This window comes from Aethalodelphis obliquidens, unplaced genomic scaffold (assembly GCF_003676395.1).
Source record: "Aethalodelphis obliquidens isolate GAN/ISIS:26980383/991018 unplaced genomic scaffold, ASM367639v1 scaffold17, whole genome shotgun sequence".
Lineage (NCBI taxonomy): Eukaryota > Metazoa > Chordata > Mammalia > Artiodactyla > Delphinidae > Aethalodelphis > Aethalodelphis obliquidens.
Genome location: NW_020837961.1, coordinates 19,676,030 through 19,699,881, shown reverse-complemented (window position 1 = coordinate 19,699,881; position 23,852 = coordinate 19,676,030). Strand labels below are relative to the sequence as shown.

The window sequence follows — 23,852 nt, the reverse complement described above, 5'->3', positions numbered from 1 at the left end:
GCGCGGTTAGAGGAGAGAAGGAGTGACAAACGGCTTCTGGGGGGCCGAGAGCCAGAAACTGGCCAGAGACCACAGGGCAGGGAGACCTCGGAGCTGGGAGGGCTGAGAGCAAGCATCTGATGTTCCCTGAGCCCAGCAAGAGGGTGCGGGGCAAACGCCTGGGCTTCGGGGGAGCCACTGGGAGTCTCTGGGAGTCTGCTTCTACCACGTTAAGCTCTGTGACCTTGGCGAGTCACTGCACCCCTCTTGAGCCTCGGTCTCCTCCCTAACCGTTCCCCCATAGGACGGCAGCGTTCGGCGAGCCCCTGTGAGACACCCAACACCAAACCGGTGCTTAAAGCGTGTCAGGAAACATTAGCATCTGTTTCCTTCCTCCCTCCTTAGTGCTCAGGGCCTGGAAGGCAGAAGTGGATTGGGATGGTCGGGAAGGTTCCAGGAGGAGCTGGGGCTGGAGCTGCTCTGAGGGGTGGGAACTCAGTCTGGCTGCATGGAGAGGGCCGGGCTGGGCTGGTCCTCTGCTGGACCCTCCATTCAGGCACAGACCCCAGCAGGTCCCACCCATCCCTGGTGCTTAGACACCAGCTAGTCAGGGGTCAGAACACCCCTCTCCAGCTGGCTCACGCAGAACAGACGTTTACTGACTTATGGACCCAAGAGAGCTGCAGGTACAGATGGATCCAGGGGCTCAGCGTCCTGGGATGGCTCGCTCTGCTTCTTGCTCCTGATCTCTGCTCTGGCTTCAGCCTCCACATGGTGGTGAGTTGACACCAGCAGTTCAGGCCCCACCCTCCCAGAGTAAAGTCCAGGAGAAAAGAGACCTGCTGTCTCTGAACTGTCCCACCAAGTCCCCAGGTGGCACCCCGTGGGCTCTGCCTGGACCTCAGAGGCACCCCTGAACCCATTTCTGTTGGGGGTGCAATGCTCTGGTTGGCCAGGACCCTCCCTGGTGCCGGAGGGGTCAGCTCCACCTCCGGCAGTGTCTGAATCTGGGAAGGGTGGTCTCCTTGGGAGAAGCGCTGCTCCAGGAGCTGGGGGCCCCTCGTGGTGGGCGGCACTGACAGACATCCACTGCCAGGTCTGAGGTGCTGACCTGCTTCCCAGCAGAATAACACGAGGAGTCACACAGGAGCTCCAGGTCTGCAAACGGGGCAGGCGTGGGGCTCAGCTTCCTGCACAGCACCCTACAGCTTAGAGAGCAGCTTGCCGTTCACAGTCTCGCTTGGTGCTCACAGTGACATGAAAGCCGCCCATCAGTGGCAATGTTATCGTCACCCAACTTTATGGATGAGGAGATGCAGGCTTGGGGAGACCGGGGCTTGGCCCAAAGTTCCCCCGCCGGGGACAGAGTCCCGTGGCCTGGCCCAGTGCTTCTTGCCTTGGCCTCGGGCTGCAGCCTTGGGACAGCGGCACCCACCCTCCTGGAGCCTGGGTTTCCTTATCCTAGGACTAGGGTGGGGACCGTAAGCCCTGACCAATTTATCTCCCTGGGCTATTATAAGGATTCAATGACACCGTGAATGCGGAGGCCCTTTAAAAATTGCAAAGCCCTGCAGCTGTGGAAGGGATTGTTTAATTTCGTTCGTTTAACCATCAATTTCTCTTCTGTCCCAGGCTCCGTGCTGAGCCCCGGGGACACAGGGACAAATAAAAGAAACTCAGCTTCTTCCTCAAGGGCCTCATGCACTGCTGGGAGACCCAGCCCTGACCTGGGTGGTACCAGCTGTGCCATCCTTGCTGTAACTCAGGTCTCCACACTGTGCCTGGGCTACCAGGGAGGACTGAGAAGGAGGCAGGGTTAGGATGCTCCCAGTGGCTTGAGGAGGCTACCGAAGGGCCCAGGGCGCGCAAGGGTGACGTGATGAGGCAGGAAGGTGGGGGGTGGCCAGGACAGCTGCAGCGGGCCTGGCTGATGGTGTCAGAGGGGGACTTACTCCTGGGGACCACGATCTCCAAACATTGATCATTTGCACCCCTCCTTTGCAAGTAAGTGTTACTACGTCTGTACACCGTGCGTTCTCTCATTTACTTTTCCAATCTTTTTCTAATTTGTATTAATTTTCTTTAAGTCAAGTAGCTTTAAGTTTGCCTAAATAAATGCATTTTGAAAGGGACTTTAATTTTACTACCATAAATGAAAGTGAAACATATCATATACCATAAATAGGAGGTAGCTATAGAGATAAATGCCGTGGGAAAAAAAAAAAAAAGGGAATAAAATCCATCTTCAGCCCTGTCCAGTAGAACTTTCTGTGATGCTGGAGAAGTTCTCTATTTGCACTGTGTGGTATGGTAGCTTCCAGTCACGTGTGCCTGTGGAGTACCTAAAATGTGGCTAGGGTGACCGAGGAACAGAAATTTTTATTTTATGTAGTCTGAATGAATTCACATTTCGAGTTAAACAGCCACATGTGCAGATCCGTAAATGCTGCGTGTTAGACCCCGAGGCTAGTTCTTTCTGTCGGACGTGGGGGGGATGAGGAGGTACTTCAGGTGTTAGAGATATGATCCCGCAAACAGAGAGCTTCTCCCTCGTTCAGCAAAAGAACTAGAAAGTATCAATAACTGAAAGCCTTGCTTGGTGTCTGAGTCTGTGTTCTGAAGACTGTCCAACTCCCTAACTGCTGTCAGGTAATAAGCTATCGATGCACCGTAAGCAGGGGAGCAGTACTGGTCACCTTGCAGGGGGCCCCCTGGGGCTGTGGGTGTATGTTGTGGGTGGAATGGATTCCAGCAGATGAGTCTGGAAGCCAGGAGACCGAGTAGATCCAGGGAGACATGGAGACGGGTAGGGTGGAGCGTGGCCATGGGCAAGAAGCCGGGAGGTAGAGCGATGGTTAAAATATAGACTTCGTAGATATGGGGCTGTATCATAACTGACTTTTGGACTAAGGTGGCCAGAGGACATTGGAACAGGTTAGTTGTTATTAAGAAAAGACGACTAATCCATCCCAGGACTGCAGGCAGACCTGCCCAGTCATTACTGTCAGCTTCACCTCCTAACACAGATTGTGCCCTGTCCACACATTGGAGGGTACACCATTCACCAGTATATTTAGTGAGCACCTACTGTGTGCCAGGCCCTGTGCCCAGTGCTTGAATTAAAGAGAGAAAGATCCATGCCCTCCTGGAACGGACATATAATTTAATGTTGATAAACCGTTAGTATAATAAACAAAGTATCCAGTACGTGAGCAGGCGATAAGTGCTGTGGGGAATGAGTGGGACCAGTGAGCACAGTCGTGTGAGTTTTTCTCCAGCCATGTTTTGCTGCATGGCTGCAGGGGCAGAGTAGGTGGAAAGGGAGCCAGGGTAGTGGGTTTGCAAAGTGAAGATACAGACATGGGGCTGATGGCGTATGCAAGGGAGTGAAAATAATGGTTGACTCCAGAATCTGAGCCAGGTGAGGAGGTGACAGCTGGTGACCAGAGGGGAGCATCCGTGGATTGGGGGTCCCCGTGGGATGCCAGAGGGGCTTCTCTGGCTGCAGATCTTGCCACATAACTCTGTTAAACCTGTGTGTAGCCTTTAATTTTGTGAAAATGAATTGTTAGTTGATCAAAATATACAAATGTTTTGGCCCTTAGAGATAGGAGAGTGTGAGCATTACAGAATGCTGGAGACACCAGGGCCGGGCTCACAGCAGCCCTGGCTTGTAGAACCTAAAAGTACCAATTAGGCAGACAGAAGCAGCTGAGTGGAATCTCCAGGGTATGTGGTGGCTGTGGAAATGTCCCTTGATGAGATCAGTTCATCAGGGAATGATGTTGCACGAGGCGCTCCCCATGGCCTGCTGCAGCTTGGCGACCAGAGTGACAAGACACAGGGACCCAGAGCAGAGACACCTGGCACCGTCCCATGGCGTTCAGCCTCCCCTGGCAAGAAAGGTGTCGGGACTGTGGGTCGTAGGTGTGATGATGGGTCTGATAGCAGCCAAGTAATTAGAAAAGGCGTTTCATTTCCAACGTGGGAGGAGGCCAGAAAGGCAGCTGTGACTCCATGCTGAGCTGGGGAATTGCTCTGAATTTTGAAACACCTTTTGAGCAAGTGCCTCCTGGGGGATTCTGGACCTAGGGGTTCACATTCCTTTAACTCTTGCTCTTCAATGTCTTGATTTGCCCTGGTGCTGCTGTCCAGTCCTCAAGGCCACTGGGAGTTTTCTGCTATGTTACCATCTCCTTGTGTCCAAATAGTAACACTTGCTACTTAGGCAGAATTGATTTTTAGCAAAGGTTTTTAAGAGAAAGGAAAACCTTTTTAATAAAGGAGAAAAAGTGTGCATTGTTTTTGCCAGTAAGAATAGTGATAAAGCTGACTCAGAGGACCTTTCCTCTTCTAATTCTAGACTTGGCTGCTCTGAACAGAGGGAGAGGAGCCTGGTACTTCCTGAGCCTCTGCCGTGTGCCAGGCACATACACGGTGCAGCGCCTTTGTCTGTCACCGAGGCTTCCAGCCTCCTTCCTCTCTCTCACCCACAAAATGGAAAGAGGTGCCAAGCACTTTCCATTCTCCCCCGATGGCTCTGGAATCATGCCCTCCTCTCCGCTCGAACCAAGGCCCAGCTCAGGTCGTACCATTCCTGCCTGGACTGTTGCCTGAATCCCACCTTGCCCAGCCAGCTGGCCCTCTACAGAGCTTTGGCTCATCAGAGCCTCTGGTCTGACCACATCAGTCCCCTGTGTAGAGCTCTCGGTGGTCCCCAGCAGCATCTGGAGAATGTCCAGATCCCTCAACAGTGCCTAGCAGCTCTTGGTGACCAGCCTTTGCCCACCTCCCCAGAGTCCTGTGTGTCAGGCTTGCCCACACCTTCACGTCACTGGGTTTCCCTTCGTGTTACAGGGGTGGGGGCGGTGCTCTGCCTTCTGCTGATGCTTCTCTGGAGAAGCCTTTCTCCCTCCTGTAGCCTGGCTGGCTCCCGTTTGCCCACATGCATCACTCACAGCCCCCTTTGCCTGGTCACCTCTGCTCTGTCCACTCTGCACCCCTCCCAGGCTGGTCCGAGTGCCTCTGGGCCCACACTCCCTGGTCACAGTGGGCTTTCATCATCTGTTAGTATGAATGCCTCCCCCATTTTCTGCTGAAACCCTTGGGATTAAGAGCCCAGGCTGAGCCCTCTCTGTGTCCCCACCCATAATGCAGGGCCTGGCACATCGTAGGTGCTTATGAATGGTTGTAAATGGTGACTTTGGAGGGAGGAAGTTCACAGTTTCCATCTGGTTTTAGGATATAGATGCCTCCTTGCAAACCTGGGCTCCAGGGTCGGGGGCTCCGAGACCCCAGACACTAAAGAGAAGCGCTCTGGGCTCCAGCAGAATTGGGCTCAGACCAATTGCTTTACCTCCTTTGTCATCGATTTCCATGACTGCAAAATGGGCCAAATTCCTTATCATGTGGATATTGTAAGGAGTAAAGGAATCATTCCCATAAAGGGGCCTGGCAGTTGGCCGGTATTATTTTCTCCCTTAGACGGTGGCCCCTCAAATACTTAAGGCTGTTTCTCATAAGTCCCTACATCTTCTCTGGTCACTGAAGCCCTTTTTCCCCAGTGCTATCTCCACATCTGTTGAAACAACCTCTCAGTCCTTTAATGCCAACATTTTGAGGCTCTTAGGCGGCACTGGGTGATTTTTCTTGAGTTTGAAGCATCTTAAAGGTAACAGATTGCACAGGAGGCCTCAGCTGACGGACCTCTGCTTTATTTTTAGCACCCAGAAACTTCTAAAGATGGTTCAGTTGATTTTTCTCCCCACTGAGCGATTTCTCATGGTGGAAGCTGGCATCACACCAAGGCTTAGCCTGGAACAAATTCCTAATTCCCATTTATGGAGCAGGTGCTGAAGCTAGGCTGGGTGTTGAAGCGGTTCCAAATCTTGGTCAGCACTCGGCCACCTGTGGACTGGGCTTATTTTCTGCACAGGGAGCTAAGGAGGGGACCGACCAAGGCCCCTCCATGTACCAGACTCTGTGCTGGCCAAAACCCTAGAGGCTGGGGTTCAACCCTGCCTTCAACGCTCACACAGCGACCCTGCCAGTCACTCAGGCCTTGTGAGCCTCACTTTTCTCCTCCATTCACAGGGGTGTTCCTCCTGTGCTGGGGGCTGTGAGAGCAGCACGGCCGGTGAGCATAGGGGCTGATAGGCTATAAACACAGGACCTATACCAGCCCATGACCACCGTCAAGCACCTCACAGGCTGCCTCTTTTCATTCTCCCACAGATAAGGAAAGTGGGGCGGGTCTGCTTAGAAATGCCCTGAGTCTGAATCTCCAAAGTCAGCTTTTCACCCAGAAAGCATGTTGTTAAACTGTTATCAGCACCACTGCTTTGGGGGCTCAGCAAGGCCAGGCAGTTGGTTGGGTGCCTGCGGCGGCCTATGGCTCCTGTGCGCTGTCCATGGTGCTGACCCCATCCGAAACCAGAGCTGCATCCCACCATCGCCCTCACCACTTCCCACACCACCTTCACGTCTTCCTGAGCGCTTACTCTGTGCCAGACAGCACTCTGTGACCGTGCACATATTCACCTATGTAATCCGCCCGACATCACTGTGGAGTAGACAAGATTCACAACCCCCTTTTACCGGGGAGTAAACTAAGCCACAGAAAGGTTAAGTAATCTACCAAGAGTCACCCAGCTGGCAAGTGGGTGGGATTCAGAGTTGGGGCATCTGGACGCAGAACCCATGCACGTCTCTGTCACGCCACACTGCCCCCTCAGTCACGATGGTCACAGCCTCCAGGACAGCCACTGTTATTGCACATTGATCGCAGGCACTGAGCTGAACGCACCGCACTTACTACACTTAATCCTCACGGCAGCTCGCGTAGGTGGTACTGTCATTCTCTCCATTCTGAGAAGTGGGTGCACCTGCCCATGGCCCTCCTAGCCCTCAGTCACTCAGCTTGTCCGTCCAGTCCTGTCAATGCAATAATGTTTCTGGCTCTTGTTTTACATCCTAAGGGAAGCAGGTGCTTTTTGCACTGTTGCAGGACAGAGTGGGGATTGATGCGTAACATAAGTGGCCGGGCGCATGGGCTTTGGCGGCTGTCTGATGTTTCTAACATTTCCTCTGGGTGGTGGGACAGGCAACTCTGTGGTGCTTCCTGTCTCTTCCTGAAAGGCCTCTGAGGCACTTCTGTAACACACTCCTGATTCAACCCCCCTCGACCCCAGACCACAGCCCTGTCAGCTGCCCTGTGTCCCTCCGTCTTGGGGCTCCAGCAGCCTGACCCTCTGCCTGGATAACTCCTGCTCACCCTCTGGCCTCGGCTTGATGCCTTTGCCTCAGAGGACCCTTCCCTGACTCTCCAGGCCAGTCAGGGCCTTGTTATGAATCTCATCACACGCACCCTGTATGTCTCTCCTGGAGCATCCAGCATGGGGCTAATATCTGGTTTCACTGCTGGGCTAGGAGCCCTGAGAGGTTGGGACAGGGTCTGGTTTGCCCCTTCTCGGTGCCATGAGAAGGTAGCCACCTAGGTGTGTGTCCAAGCTCTGTCCCACCTTGGGTTTCCCCTCCCAACTCTGGGTTGGAGACAAACCCGGGCATGTAATCCAGCACAAACCCTCACTGTCTTTCCAGAGTGTCCTTCCAGGCAACAAACGTTATACCTTTTGCACCCTGCTTAATTTCATATTTGTTTCAGAGGAAGAGAAATACTGATTCTGATTTAACTCACTTTAATTGCTGCTAAAAGTACCAGCCATGTGCTAGGACCTTTATCTCCTTGATGAAGGAGATGTCATCTCCTTAAATCTTCATTACAGCCCTGCAAAGCAGATGGCATCCACTCATTCTACAGATGAGAAAAGCAGGGCACAGAGGGGCTGAGAAGTTTTCCAGAGGTCACACAGCTGTTATTCGGTGGGGCTAGACTGTCAAGCCCTGGTTTTTGTGACTCAGAAGTCATTTCTTGCCTGTCTAAGCATTTGGGAATCACATAAGCTGGCTTTTGGAAGAGGTGTGCAGTCTGGCTCATCACACAGAGAAAACACTCCAGGGTTTCAGTGGGCTTGCGCAGTGAGCGGTTACTCAGAACAGCCCTTCTCCCATGGCCCAGCATGGTCCCAGCGACCTGGTTCTTCTGTTTGAGTGAGATTGCACCATCATAGTTAATAAGGTTCTGGGCAGGGAAGGGAAGGAGGCTGTTGTGGGGTGAATTTTGTCCCCCCAGAATCTGTATGTTGAAACTCTAACCCCCAGCGCCTCAGGATCTGACTGTATTTGTAGATCTTTAAAGAGGTGATTAAGGTAAAATGAGATCATTAGGGTGGGTCCTAATCCAGGATGACTGGTGTCCTTATAAGAAGAGGAGATGAGGACACAGACATATACAGAAGGATGACCACATGAGGACACACAGAGAAGATGGCCACCTGCAAGCCAGTGAGAGAAGCCTCGGAAGGGGCCAACCCTGCTGACACTTTGATCTTGCACTTTCAGCCTCCACAACTGTGAGAGAGTCATTTCCTATTGTTTAAGCCACCCAACTGTGGCATTTCGCTATGGCGGCCTGAGCAAACTAAAACAGAGGCACAGGTAGCCAGGAACCTCCCGTAGGATCTGACTCGATGAGGCCAGATTGTTCACAGTTCATGTTTGTAGCCAGGTCATCTTTTGGAGAAAATTTGCTGAAAAAAAGCAGCTTTGCTGGCCACACCCCAGCGAGACTGCCTCCCTGTGCAGGAGGCCTACAGGCCCCTCCACACTAGCGTCCTTGGGGGGCCTGTGTAGGGCACCTCGGGCGGTGTGGCCTTTGGCAGAACCGCCTCCATCCTTACTCCGCAGCTGCCTGGTCGCCATGGTAACAGTCCCTCCCCCCCCTCCTGAGCGTGTGCTCCTACCAGGACATCTGGCTAAACCACACTTTGCTCAGTTCAGCCAGTGGAGCTCAAGGCCACGTCCTTCTCCTCATGGAGCCCTTGCCCACTCTCAACACCCAGCTTGCCCAGGATACAGCCAGTCCAGTGAGCCCTAGCAGCAGGGCCTTTGCGGGTGCTGACCCCGGGGGAGAACTCCACATTGTGTGGAGGTGCAGTCACTCCAGGATAGAGTGGGCAGTGGCAGGAACACCGGCTGGAAGTTCAGAAGCCAGGATTCCATCCTGGTTCTGCCTCCACCTCTGGCCCTGGGCCGGTCACCTCCCCACCCTCATCTCCCTCTCCTCCTTTGTGGGATTGGAGGGTGGGCGGTCCCTTCCGCAGGGACATCCAGGTGCCCGACCTGAAAGGGGCTGCCCTCACCAGCCCTCCAAGGGTTTGAGTGTGTTTCGGAGCTCAGTTACTTGCTGTGTCTTTACAAGCGTTTGTCGTGGCATAGCCGCTAAACCCCGTCACAGTAGGTGATACCTGTGTAATTCTCTGGCAGTTATGGAGTGCTTTACAGACCTATTTCTCGCTGGAGCCCCTCGGTGGAACGAACCAATGATGTTTATTCATTTCACGTGCCTGACTCATTTTATGGTCAGCGGAGATTTGCCCGGGAGATGGGTGATGGCCCTCGTACCGGTGCTCCTGGGATAGGTAAGGGAGACCAAGGCTCTGAGAAGTGCACCTCAGACCTCAAAGGAGTGAGGGCCACAGCAGCATAGCCACCTTCTCTCCAAAGTTTCAGGACCCTCCCAGTGGGATCCCACAGAGCGGCGTGGCTTGGAACTGATCGGCCATGGTGCCTGGGGCTGGTGTCACCCCACTGGCTTCAGAACACCAGGCGATGCTCTTGGCAGCAAGAGATGAAGGAGTTTCTATAAAAATCTCTGCAAACCTGATGACTCTGCAAAGGCTCACCTGGATTACATTCCTGTGTCCTTGGCAGTAAGAACCACAGACTTCCTTCTGGAATGGAACAGGACAAACCCGCTTCTGCGCTTTACTGACCCCCAGGCGTCTTGCACACTAGCAATAAAGGGGGGCTTCTGTTACAACAGCAAGATTGCAATCCCTCTTCTAAACCTGGGCTACTTCTACACCAGCGGGGAGAGGTGGGCGCATGAATCCACCAGTTTATAAAGCTTGATGGGAACACGGCCACACCCATTCATTTCCGTATTGTCTGTGGCTGTTTTTGCATCACAGAAGCGGAGTTCAGCAGCCTGGACGAGATGAGATCTTGTGGCCTGCTAAACCTAAAATATTTCCTCTGGCCGTTTACAGAAAATGTCTGCCAACCCCTGGTCTAGAGGGTGACATGTTTGCTCATTCACACTTGGCCACTGAAGGAAAAGGGGACTGGAGCCAGACAGCTGCCCGAACCAGAGCTATCTTCCCAGGCCCCCGGGTGCCCCAGGGAGGCGGCAGCCCCTCCTGCCCACTTGTCCACGCTCCTGTGGCTGTGTTTTTCCTCTCGTGTTCCTGGAGCCTCAGCTCACACTGGTCCAGAGAAGCTGAGTGACTGGCCCAAGGGAGGCGCCGCATGGATCTAAGGCAGATTTAAGCCACTTGCCTGCAGTGTTATGCCACATGCCTTCTTAGGAGTTCACTTCCAAAGCACCTACTCCTTGCCAGGCCCTGTCCTCAGCACATCACGTGCACCATCTTAATTAATCCTACCGCTACCCTAGGAGGTAAGGCGTACCATTGCCATTTTGAACTTGGGGTAACTGAGGCACAGAGAGGTTTAGAAACTTGCACACACAGCTAGCAAGCAGACAGAGCCCGGATTCAGCCCCAGGCTGTCAGGGGCCGGAGTTCTCGTCCCCACTCTGCTTTGCCTCCCAAGTCACAGCACACTGCATACTGCATATTGCAGGTTCCGGAACTCAACTTAGTTCCAGTCCCAGGCTGGTCCCCCTCTGCCTGGCCCCGAGCAAGTGGCTTCTCTTTGCGGAGCCCCCATTTCCTCATCTACAGAAAGGGGGGGCACCTCACTCACACATGGAGAGGATTGAACAGACACAGATGTGAAGCCATCTGATCAGCCCGCAGGGCATCTCAGGTGGGCACAGTCTGGTATAAACTGGAGCTTGGGGTATAAACGATCTTGCCTGCACCCAGAGGAGTGAAACAGATGATAGGTCAGCCAGTATTTGCAGCCTGAACAGAAGGCCTTCTCTTGTGGGTGGGGAGTAGGGGAACCCAACCCCCATTTTAGGGAGTTCACTCTAGCTGAGACTGGGGGGCTAACCAGAGGCGGGGAGCCCCACTGAGGCTGAGGCAGCCTGGGCTGAGGGCCAGAGCAGAGGGATCTCCAGGTGGACGAGCACAGGCCACGGAGGCAGGTTGGATGTGATGGAGGGGGAGGGAGGGATCCAGAAGCTGCCCTGATTCCTGGCTCTGCGTTTCGGGGCTGGGGCTGCTAAAACAGGGAACTGCAGGGAAAGAAGAGGTCTGGAATGGAGGTAGAGGAAGCTGTCCGTGATAACTAGCATTGCACCCGTGTCTTTTCCCCAGCTTCCAGGAAGCAGACTGGGTGTCTGAGTTCCCAATGGATGCCATAACTTCCCACAAACTGGGCAGCTTAAAACACCAGAAATCTATCGTCTCACAGTTCCAGAGGCCTGAAGTTTGCAGTTAAGGTGTTATCAGGGCTGTGTTCCTCTGAAGCCTCCTGGGGAGGATCCTTCCTTGCCTCTCCTAGCTCCTGCAGCCCAAGGCATCACCCCAGCCTCTGCGTCAGATGCCACATGGCCTTCTCCTCTGGGTGTCTCTGTTTCTTCTTCGGTGTCTCTTATAAAAACACTTGTAATCAGATTTAGGACCCACCCGGGTAACCTAGGAAGACCCCATCTTGAGATCTCAACTTGATCATATCTACAAAGACCCTTTTTCCAAATACAGTCACATTCACAGTCTCTGGGGGTTAGGATGTGGACATGTATTTGGGTTGGGGGGGCAGGGTGGAGGCACCATTCAACACACTGCACTGGAGGAAAATACATCGCGCCCAGCCAAGGGGTGTGGACCGGAGCTAGTCTACCTTCTCCCTTCATCCTCTGCGCGTGACCTGCTCCCCTCTCCGCCTACCTGTGTCTGACAAACTTTCCTAGGAGGGAAAATCATTCTTAGCTGCCAAAGTGTGATTGAAAGTTAAGCAAAAGCCATCAGACACTTGGAGTACAACTAGATGGAAAACTAGAACATGAGTAATTCATCCAGCTTTGCCACGGGGCGGGGGGCTCCTTCCCAAGAGAGGTCAGTCCTGCCATGAAAAAAGCACTGGCTACACGTGGCATTCATGCAGCTGCTTCTGAAGTGGGCATGGGGGAAGCCACCTGTGGGTTAATCCTCGAAATGAAAGCGTGCTCCAGGGTCATACTCAACCCCTGATTTTGCAGATAGGGGAAACCGAGACTTACAGATGGAAGTGACTTCTGCATGTGGAACTGAACATTCCAGAGAGAGGTAAAACCAGACCCTGGCCCAAGGCCCCCAACTTCCAGCCCAGCACTGGTCCTGCCAAAGTCCAGGCCACTGTGTATGGTCAAGTGTCTCAAAGTCCACAGGCATGTGGCCACTCAGGTGGGAGTCCCGGAGGAGTGTTTGTGGTGTCTGTCTGGGACGTAATTACCGTGCTCTGGAGGCTTCTCCGCACCTACTTCGCTGGTCAGGAGTCCGTCTCCAGGCCCCTGCTCTGCGATGTGGCCATGGGGGTTCAGTAGGGACAGCCCCTCTCAATAATTTGGCTCTCACACACCCGATGGCCAGTGAGGAGCTGGGCACCCACAGGGAGATCCTCGTCCTGTGACGAGCGGAGCCAGAGGTCTTGGAGAAGCCGTCCCGGGACTGGGTGATGGTGGACCCGGTTGGATGGCCACGCCCTGAAGGATGCTGTGCTGTCCTGGAGGTGCTGGGTCAGGCTGTGGGCCCTGGGATTCAGAGGCACACATTGGCCATGACTGTGCTTTTGTCTTCCTCTCCCAGCATCAGGTGGAAAGGAAGCTCTGTGCTTCACATCATCTTTCCCCAGCACCCACTGTATCCAGTCCTTTGTTTGAAACAGCAAGAGAGATTCCCCGAGTGATGCGTAGGCTGTAAGAGCTGTGGTCCACGGCTGTTGATGGGACCCAGGCATTGGAGACTCTGTCTCCTCAGCCCATGCACAGGGTCCCCGGTCCACGTGGGTTCCCCCCTTGGCCGGCTCGGTGTAGCCCTGGTTCAGGCCTGTTAGCTGTAGAGCCTGCAGACATGACTGAACCCCGCAGACTTGGCCATCATGGCCTCGTTCAGAGTTCTAGCAAGTGTTTGCAGAAGGCAGGCCAAAGCTGAACATGGTTGTTGTGAGGCGATCAGGGGCGGTTGGAGTGCCGTGGGTCACGGGAAACAGGCAGCAGGAAGCACGTGCACTGTAATCAGGCAACACCCATTTGCTTGGCTTTGGCCCCTATGTGAGCCTGGGACCAGCGTCTGGGGGCCTGAGAGAGGAGGCTTCACGCCACCACGCTGCCCTCTCTCTGGCCACTGGCGTCCACAGCCTCCCAGGTTAGAAAGATGGTTCATAAACCCCAGTTTCGGTCTCCACGAGCCAGAGTTCAGACATCGTGCCTCTGATCGCTTCTCTGTTGGGCTGGATTCCAGAACGTCTTGAGGCCGGGAAGGAAAGAGTTTGGACACTGACGCAGTCAGGAGGGTTAGGTGATCCTGAAGTAACAGAAAGTCTCAGAGGTGACAAGAGCCTGCTGATGGGCCCTGCGGCTCACGGCACAGCACGTGCTGGCTCTCAGACCTTCAGCCTGGAAGTGACACGCATCACTTGTCACTTCTGCCCTCCATTCATGGGCAGAAGCAACAAGTCACAACGGCCCGAGCCCCCTCAGGCCGGGTGACGGGTCTCCCTGGGATGCTGAGGGAACCACCTACAAGGCGAGGCATCTTCACTCCCTGCGGAGGGTATAACCCTGGGAAACACGGTAAAAACCCACGTCCCCTGACAAGCGACACAACCGGGACTCAAACCTGACCTGCGTGCCCTAAGGCCCGGCACTTCTGTTTCTCCCAGGCCCTCTTTGGCTTTTGTGTCCCAAGTCCTGTGGGAGAACCTCAGTCCCCGTTTGCAGAACATCTGACAGGTGCTGTAGTCGTGCGCATTTCTTAAACGACGGCACTTTTTCTCCAGACACCATTTGAAGTTCAGTAGGAAACTGAAGCCGTTGTCAGCAGGCAGAGCCCATGGGACGTCACCAGCGGGGGCTCAGGCTGAGAAGGATGGGGCTACAGGTTGATGTTGATGGAATTCACATTCCAGAAGTCTTGGCTCTTTTTCTCTCTCAACCTTTAGTCTCACTTTTTCATGATTTAATCTCTGCTTCTTATCGTACCAGAAAACCACAGTTTCCTGGGAAACCAATTCAGGCACTGACGACATAGCTCCTTTTTCCCCTCTCTTTCTATTTTGATGTGATTCTAAGTTTCTGGTTAATGGTGTGCTTCTAGCAAGCAAGATTTGAGCATCTGCACAGAGAGCCTCCTCTGATTGCACAGATTCAACCATCTTTTCTGATGTTTTATAAATTTTACTGTTTATAGAAGTCAGAAAATGCCTCTTTCTTACTGAGAGAGGAAGCAGCCTGGGGCAGGTGGAGGAGGGGGTGCTGACAGCAGATGAATGTCAGAGTTTCAATCAGTATTTTCCAGATAATAAAAAATAGGGCTTCCCTGGTGGCGCAGTGGTTGAGAGTCCGCCTGCCGGTGCAGGGGACACGGGTTCGTGCCCCGGTCCGGGAGGATCCCACGTGCCGTGGAGCGGCTGGGCCCGTGAGCCATGGCCGCTGAGCCTGCGCATCTGGAGCCTGTGCTCCGCAACGGGAGAGGCCACAACAGTGAGAGGCCCGCGTACCACAAAAAATAATAATAATAGTAAGAGCAACTGACATTCGTTGAGCTCTGCGATGTGTTAGGCAGTTGCCAAGGGCTTTGCCTCTTCTCATCTTCACAGCAAACCTATGAGGATAGAACTGTTAGCCCATTTTACAGATGAGGAAACTGAGGCATGGGGAGCTGGTTGGATGGTGGGGGGACTCACCCAGGATCACACAGCCAGGAGGTGGCAGAGCTGGCATTCTCTGAATCCAGAGCTCACGTGAAAAGAAGAGGGAGGAGGGGGCATTTCCATAAGAGGGAACAGGCTGTGCAGAGCCCCCATGGGGCTGGGGAGACCAGAGACCGAAGGTGTCGCTGTTCAAGAGGAAAGTGCCTTTAGGGCAGAGCGACTAGTAGGATCTGAAGCCAGAAAGGTAGAGAGAGGCCAGGGCATGCCAGGCCTTGGATGCTACAGCAAGGGGTTATGATTTGCTGTTGTAGGCAACAGCGAATGGACAGGAATCCAGCCTCACCACTTACTGCTGAGTCACCCTGGACAAGTTGTTTACCCACTCTGGGCTCCAGCATTTCAGTCAGAGATACTTCCTTTCCAAGCAACAAAATTCTTGACGCTAAACAGAAAATGGACTTATTGGGTCCTATATTTAACCGTCCAGCGGTTACCGTTTTCGGGTGAATCCTCACCCAGGATTCTAACGGTACTGACAGATCTTCCTCTCCATCTACTCTGTCTCTGGGGCGGTCTGCCCCTGCCTCAGGCTCCGGGTTTCCCCTTGTCATGGCAGCAGATACAGTCCCTTCCTCTCCACACCACCCAGCCTGCAGAGGTGATAGAGCTGCATCCCAGCGTTCCCAGTATTCCAAGTCTGGAGCCCCTCCCCTGGCACATCTGACACCAGATGCTTATCCCTCGTGGTGACTGTGAGTGGGAATGGAAGGCACAGATTAGAGCTGAAAACCCAGAAAAGCAGAGAACCTTTTCCCCAAAGCAGAGTCTTGATGCTGTGGGCGGAAGGGAGTGGGTGCGGGTGGGGGGTGGGGGGAGGGGGAGGGGAGAAGGGGGAGGGCGGGGCGGGGGCGGAGGGGAGCCAACCGATACCTGTCCACTCAGCTCAGACACGATTCACAGAGTGACGGGGAGAACTGCAGTTGTTCACCTAGTGTGTCCACAGCCCAGCATGTAGTAGGCACTCAACAAATGCTCCTGGCCTCCTGCTTGGCAACTGAAAGAGGAGGGGCAGAGGGGAGAAGCCTCAAGGGTTGCCCTGCGTGGGGCCGGGCGGCGGATGGGCACTGGCTGGAGAAAGGGCACAGGTCAGGGAGGAGACGGCAGTCCCGCCTTATGGGAACAGTGGGCAGGCATCCAGAAGGGACAACCAGCAGCTGTTCGACGACAGTCGGGTCTGCAGCTTGGGGACTGCGTGGCGGGGTGTTTGTCCAGGAGTCTCAGGAACGGAGCCAGCTCAGATGCAGGGTAGGTGGGTGTGCCGACGAGAGGCGTCGGGAAACCCGAGGGTCTCCGAGCTGGGAAAGGCAGAGCCGCGAGGGCGTCCTTCCTTCACCGCGCCTTCCTTGACTCGGCCACCCAGACATCGTGGACATCAAGCCGGCCAACATGGAGGACCTGACGGAGGTGATCACCGCGTCCGAGTTCCACCCGCACCACTGTAACCTCTTCGTCTACAGCAGCAGCAAGGGCTCCCTGCGCCTCTGCGACATGCGTGCGGCCGCCCTGTGCGACAAGCACTCCAAACGTAAGTGCGCATGCCCGGCGGGGCATGTCTGGGTCTGCACTTGTTGGAGCTGCAGTCCCCCGTCCACGAGCCCCAGGGCTCCTCCAGCGGAGCCCTGGGAACAGCCCCTCTCTGTGTGCCGAGCCTTCTCCTGAGGGCTGAGGTGTCAGCACTCAGGGTGGCGAGGGCAGATCTCCCTCTCTGGGTGGAGCGAGGGCCAGCAGGGCACACACAGCCATCCAGGCAGGCTGTCTGTACCTGCCATGCTCCAGGCACTATTCTTGACACGGGTGCAGCAGGAACCAATGGGCAGACAATAAACTCCTAACTAGGTGATGTGATGTCCAGAGTGGTGAGTGGTGTAAACAGCCGCCAGAAAAGCAGAGTATAGGGAGGGTCACGTCAGTGCCACTGACTGAGGAGGTTACAGAGGAACAGCCTCTCTGAGGTGCTGAAGAAGTGCGCCATGCAGATCTCTGGGGGAAGAATCTTCTAGAAGGGGGACACTGCAGGGGGCAAGGCTCCAAGATGGGAAGGCACCAGTGTGGCCAGATGATGATGTCTGTATAATGGAATATTTAAAATACTGACTTAGGAGGTTTTTAATGACGTGAGGGAATGATGTTTAAAGATTCCATGGGGGAGAAAAGCAAGGCAATGACTACTTCACTGAAAGAATGGAAACAGAAAAGCATGGGAAGAAATACTTCCAGAAATTGTCCCTGAGTGTGTGTGCAGGAAGGATGGAATTTAGGGAGAATAGAGATGGTTTTGTGTCCGCCCACGCTGCTTGAATGACGTTCTTCGTGGGCTGGATGTGAGAGTCAGAGCCCCTCTTGGCTTCTGTAACTGTGTTAGCTGGTTCCCTGGGGTCTGAACAAGCAGCCACCCACCAGGGCGGCCACCACTCATACATTTCCCCAGCCCAGGCACACAAGCATAGATTCCAGGCACGTCCTTATCATACGCCCAGTGGTGTGGAGCTGCATGTGAATCAGCCCACAAAGTCAAGTGCAAGAGCTGTAACTTTATTTTGATGACTCAACTCCATTGAATTTCTCGTCCCCTCTCCTGGGGCTGTGATGAGCATTAATTAACTATAGGGCCACGGAGGAGTCTGCCTCTCGAGAAGTTCCAGAAGGCTTTGGCACGGCCAAGGTATGAAGGGAGGGACATCGCGCCTTTTGACTACCAGGGGCTTTTTCAGTGGCTGGTGACACTGAGGCCAGGAAATTTTTGCATAAATGCAAAAAGTATGCTTTTGGCATAAATGTTCCTAGATGAAGTTGGCCTTTAATTTTCTTTGCCTACACTCTTTGCCCAGTTTTATTAAGAAGATTGTTCTCTTGTAAAATGAGCTGGCTGATTTCTCTTTTTTCCCTAGAATATTTAGTATAATATGTCAGCTCCTTGAAGTCTTAGTAAAACTCAAGTGTAAATCTTTTTTGATTATTGGTTTATATAGGTTTTCTATGAGAGTTAATTTGCATCAAAAATGTATTTTAAATTTTTCTAGAATTTTCTTTTCATTCTCAAACTCAATACTTTGCACTTTCTCATTAATGCCAGTGACAGGATTGTTCATCAGTCTTTGTACAATACATTGCAGCTTCTGTTTTCCTTCCTTCATTTAATTTGCCATAAGTTGTGAGTAGAGGAGATATCTGCCCTGCTGTCTGCTTTCTCCAGATCGCGTTTGTTCTTAGCCCTCGTCTGGCAAGCAGACGATTGCCAGTTAGGTAGTTATTTTTAATCAGAACAAATGGTTGTTATTGGAGCCAGGTCTCTTTATAAGGAGACTTGGAGGTTAGGACCCATTCTTTGCATCTCACTTCTATATATTTACTTAGTTACTACTCAGAACTCAGGGGATGGCTGATAGAGACACCCCCAGAGATGAATGGTCACAGCATCATTTTCTCAACAGATAAGACCGTGATTTTCTGTTCTCTGAAGGAAGGGCGTCCCGGATCACAAGTGGATCACGTGTTGACTTCTGCCGTTGGGCAGATGAGGAAACCGAGGTCAGAGAAATGCAGTGGCTTCCCCAGGCTCCTCCCCGTCAAGGGCAGAGCCAGGAAGCATGGGCTGCTGCTATCCAGCCCACAGCTTGCTGTCTTTCTCCAAAGCAGTAGAAATCTGGGTCTTTTGTCTGCTAGTCATTATGACAGGGTAACCATGGAAACGACTGTGCTTGAATCCTCAAAATAGACAGTTATTTCTGCTTTTCACAGCCCAGAGTCTGCCAAAAGGAAGGGCTGTGCCGAAGCACGAAAATTCCCTAGAATAGGTGGTAATGACAATTGCTCCCCCTGGTGGAACCCCTATTCTATGACAGCCCGATGCTGGTTGAAGCAGGAACCGCAGTTAACATTGGTCAAGGGCTTGCTACACACCAGGTGCTGCTCGAAGTTTACATCTCATTAAGTTCTGAGAGCTACCCTATGATGGAGGTACTCGATTATTCATTTTATAGATGAGGAAACCGAGTGTATTGGTTTCTTCTAGCTGCTGTAACAAACAGTGGCTGAAAACAACACAGATATATTCTTTTACAGTTCTAGAGCGCAGAGGTCTAAAATTTAGGTGTCGCCAGGCCTGCATTCCTTCTGGAGGCTTTGGGGGAGAATCCGTTTCCTTGTCTTTTCCAGCTTCTAGAGGTCACCCATGATCCTTTTCCATCTTCAAAATGCATCACTCCAACCCCTGCTTCCATCATGCCATCTCTTCTTCTGCCTTTGACCTTCCTCCTTCTCTCTTATGATTACAGAGGGCCCACCTGGAGAATCCAGGATAATCTCTGCAGCTCGAGACCCTTAACTTAACATCTGCAAAGTCTTATCATGTGAGGTAGCATGTACAGGTTCTAGGGATGAGGATGCGGCCGTCTTTGGGGGCCATTATCGTTTATCACAGAGGCACAGAGAGGTTAAGACATTTCCCTAAGGTCACACAGCTAGGTGGAACCAGGATAGAGGCTCCAGTAGTCTCATGCCTATCAGCCTGTGTTCTTTCTCACTTAGTCTTCACAGAAGCCTTGAGAACAAAGAACTCTTATGGAAACTGTGGATGAACCAGTTTCATTTAAAGGGTCTGGGTGGGGTAGACTCCCAGGACTCATCCCTGGTAATGGATCTGGGATAGAAAGACCAGACCTAGCCCCCCTCTGTTGGAGAGGCTCCAGATATCTGGGGGCAGAGCCTGGGTAAAGCCCCCATCAGAGGGCACAGCCAGGGCCTTGTAGCTGGATCCTGAGGCCCGTGTGGCAGGAGCAGAGTCGGGGGAGGTGGGGTGAGGTTAGAGGCGCACGGAGAGAGGAGGCTCCACGTGTGGAGAGCAGAGGGTCCACATGCAGAGGACTTTACAGACCATGGCGGGGGCTCTGGGTTTACTCTGAAAGCACAGGAGCCACAGGGGGCTTTGCCTGGCTGTGTTTTAATAGGAGCCCCCTGGCTGCTGAGAGGAGGGCGGAAGTGGGGGCCAGCTGGGAGATTAGCCCAGTAACCCAGATGAAGGATGCTGACACCCCGAGCGGACTGGGTGCGGTGAGTGGAGGGGGTCGGGTCGTGTATCCGCACGGAAGGTCGGCTTTGCCCACGGACTGAATGGAGAATGGAGAGTGAGAGAGGGTGAGGGGTGGCCGCAGGCTTTGTGCAGAGAGAGGGCGCCTGGCTTTTTGGAGCAAGCAGACTGGTAAGTAAATGGGAGCGTGACAGCGGGCAAGTCTCTGAAGGCTTTGTGGCTGCTCTGATGTGGTCAGCTTTAAATTAAGGTGGTCGGAGGAGGCATCTCTGCACCTTGAAGAATGAAAGAGAGTGAGCCTGGGATGAGAGGCGGCAGAGGGAAGGGGGTGAGGGGCGTGCCGCAAGAGGGGCTTGGCTGCAGTGGGGTGAAGGGACAGTGGGGGACCACAGTTGGGGTGGACATTATCTTGTCCAACGGGGTCCATCACACGGTGCTGAGCAAGGGACAGTTATAAGCAGAGTTCATTGTGCCCACCGCCTTAGAGTGACTGCCTGTCCTGGCCCGGCTGCACGGCCTCAGCCTTCCCGGTGGCAGGGTGGCAGGGGCAGGAAGGTGGCCTCGCAGGAGGCATCTCCTCCAACAGTGGCATCGTGCGGGAGCGACAGGTACCCTGTGATCCACAGCCCCACTGCTTCTCCCTCTGCCGCAGGGACCACCTCCCTACCGCAGCTCCTCCTGGAGCCCAAGGTGGGAAGGTGGGACTAGGCTGGATACGTGTGCTCGTCATTCAAGTGGAGGTTCTCGTATGACATCAGAGCCGAGGAGGGACCCGTTGCCAGGGCAGCCAGGAGCAAGGACTGGGCAGGACCCGTCTGCTCCTTCAGGCCCGTCTCCTCCTGTGCTCTCCACCTCCGCAGACTGCAGCCCCACTTCCGTATGTCCGTGTTTCTCTCCAGGGTTTCACTGCCCTGCGCCATTGTCCCAGAGCGTATGGCTCAAGCCAGGGCAGTTCTTCCATCAGCCCTGAACCTCCCTTCATCCCAGCCCCATCTGATCAATTCTGCCTGCTCAGTTTACCCCCCACTTCCTGACCCATGCCCAGAGAAGACCACCCACATGCTGACAATGAGGAGTGGCACAAAGCTGGTGCCACTGAGAGGGACACAGAGCAAAAGCCACGGGCTCCCAGAGGCCACTTCTAGCAGATACAGGTTTCACTGCTGTGCCTAGATATATAAGTGGCATCGTACCAGGTGGGGAAAGAAATATGTCAGGAAAGGCACGGAGAAGAGGCCACATGGGCAGGCAGCACCAGAAGGTTCTGTCCACTCTGTGAGCAAGGCTGGGCTCTGAGCCTGGCTCCAGGCTGGGCAGGGATGCCGAGATGACTGATGACAAAGGCAGAACCCCCTGCCCCAAGAGCTCACAGCGCCATGAGGTGACCAGGCATCCTCACTGATGCCATACAAGAGGGCACCCCGGGGCTGTGAGGGCAGCAAGGGTGAGCATTTCATTTCTTTGGAGAACATCTGGACAAGCTGCACAGAGAACAGGATGTTTGAGTTGGGGCTCTGAAGGATGTACAGGAGTTGGTGAGAAAGACAGAGGCTAAAAATGGGAAAGGAAATTTCAGGGAGAGAAAACAATGTGAAAAATAACTATAAAAACAGTTAGGCAGTTTTATTGAACAGCTACTCAAGTCCGTCACTGGGCCAGGTGCTTCTAGGTGTTACCTCTGAAGGTCTAACCATGCTTGTCCTCCAGGTGAGGAAACTTGGGCTCAGAGAGGTTAAGGGGTTTGCCTGAGGTCACCCAGAGCTTGGCTCTGCCCTGCTGCCTGGTATATGGCCGGGCAAGGGTTAGGATAAGGCGAGCGAGATGCCTAAGTCACAACATTGAAGGAGGCGTTCATTTAAGGCGACCCCAGAGTGACTTGTTCCGTGTGGTGCCCTAGGGGTCTTAGCTTGCCTCACCCTGTTCGAGGCCCTGGGAATTTGGGTATGTGAAGCTGGAGCAGCAGGGCCGGTTGGGGCCCAGTTAGGAAGGAGCTTGGCCGCTACATGTGGAATCTTGAACCTTGATCCTGCAGGCACTGGGAACCATGGAGGGCTTTAAGCAGAAGAGGGACACATCAGAGTTGTGTGCAAGGCTGGAGAGGAAGGCTGGCCCGCACCTCAGGCTTCACTTCTGTTTCCTTGGATCACGGGTGATTCAGAACCTCCCCAGGGTCCCTTCACTTCACTTAGGAGAGGGTGGCGGGAAGGGGGCTCCTCACCCTTCCCCCGTGTGTGACAGCGGAGACACCCAGAGAGGAGGATGCCATTGTCAGGGAACCAGCTAGGGCCACGAGAGCCTTAATTACGCAAAGTTATTTTTTTAAAAAAAAGATCGGACAGAGATTTCTGCTGTTTCGGAGCCCTCCAACTACAAAATAATTAGGGCAGGCGAGAGAGGTGGTATAGAGCCCACCACGAGTGACAGGGGCTCTGGGATGCAATTCTTTGAACTCTTGGCAGCAATAATTACTGTGAGATGTCCTTAGTGATTCCGTCAATTAGAAGGGAGACCCTCTTATCTCTTATTAATGGCCTGGGGACGTGCAGGTTGTGTCTGGGGGGAGGAGGAGGGATTGATACGGAAGATTCTGCAGTCTTTTGACAAAAAATACTTGTATCGAAAATTTCATAGAAATATTTGACAAGAAAACGAAGAACTTCTAGGTGTAACTTTTTTCAGGCTTGTCAATATCCTTCCCGCGAATCTTTTTCAGTTCTGGTGCTTTTGTGCTTAAAGAAACCATCAGAAGTGCCCAAGTGCAGCCAGAACTGAGACTGCAGTGAGCCGTTTGGTGCTTCTGTTTTCAACTATGGATTAGGTCATCCTCTCAGCCCTTGACCTTTGTGGTTTCCTGCTCCTTAAAGCTAGCAGAAGACGCAGCCCCTGGCTCTGTGACATGCGGTGCAGATGCTCCTCTGTGATTTTGGTCCCCATCTGCCTACCGAAACCCCACAAAGCGTGCCAGGAGCCCTGCAGGGTGCAGGGCGGAGGGAGCTGGACCAGCCCTAGTGGTTTGGGTGGAGGCTGGAGGAATCCACTGAGGCAGGCGAGGGGTACAAAGTCGGGGTGCAAGAGACAGACCCCGCTTTATGCTTTTATATCTTACCTTCTGTCTGACGCCTAGCAGCAGAGATGCTAATCCAGTCAAGAGAGAGTTCCTGCCATGTACCAGGGGAAGTGCTGGGGGCTACCCAGATCCCTGAAGAGAGTTTGAGGTGCATCTTCTTTCAAACCTTCTGCCCCATTTCTCCCAAGTATTAGGTCTCTACCCCTGTTCATTTAAAGACAATGCAGAATCTCAGTGCTTTAGTTTAAGTAAGAAATCAAGGATTGCATTTGTCTTTATTCCGGGCGTCTGAGAGAAGAGGGAAATGGCATAGATTTAAACTTTTTGGCTTAACAAAGAAAACTTACGAATGTTTATTCCTGCAAAAATAAAGGTGTCAGTGTACCAGGGCACAAAACACGATTATGTGAGATGACCAATCAGAATGCAGAGGTTTTAGAGGCTAACGGTGACCCACAAGGAGGTCTCCTCCCCACTGCAGGGAGGGGAATCCTGGAGAAAACCAAATCTTGCCATGCCCTTCCGTTCTCCGAGCCCTTCTGTGTCTCCCTAGTGCCTACAGGATGACGCCCTTCCCATGGCTTACAGCCCCTCGCTCTCGCCTTTCTTAGCCTACGTGGCCTTCAGCTCATCCCTGTCTCAGGGCCTTTGCATATGCTATGACTTCTGCCTGGAGTTCTACTCCCTGGTATCTCACTTCATTCACGTCTCTGCTCAGATGTGCTCTCCCATAGAGGCCCTGTCTATCCAAATCACCAGCCCCCATGTCTCTCTGTCTCC

At 53.4% G+C, this 23,852-nt stretch overlaps 1 protein-coding gene across 1 annotated transcript in view; it reads left to right on the top strand.

Annotated features, from left to right (window-relative positions):
- Positions 1-23,852, top strand: part of PPP2R2C (protein phosphatase 2 regulatory subunit Bgamma) — a 139,021-nt gene that overhangs the window by 96,856 nt on the left and 18,313 nt on the right. The window contains exon 6 of the mRNA XM_027117031.1: positions 16,340-16,504. Within this exon, the coding sequence (XP_026972832.1) occupies positions 16,340-16,504 (165 nt within the window). The remainder of the gene's footprint in view (positions 1-16,339; positions 16,505-23,852) is intronic.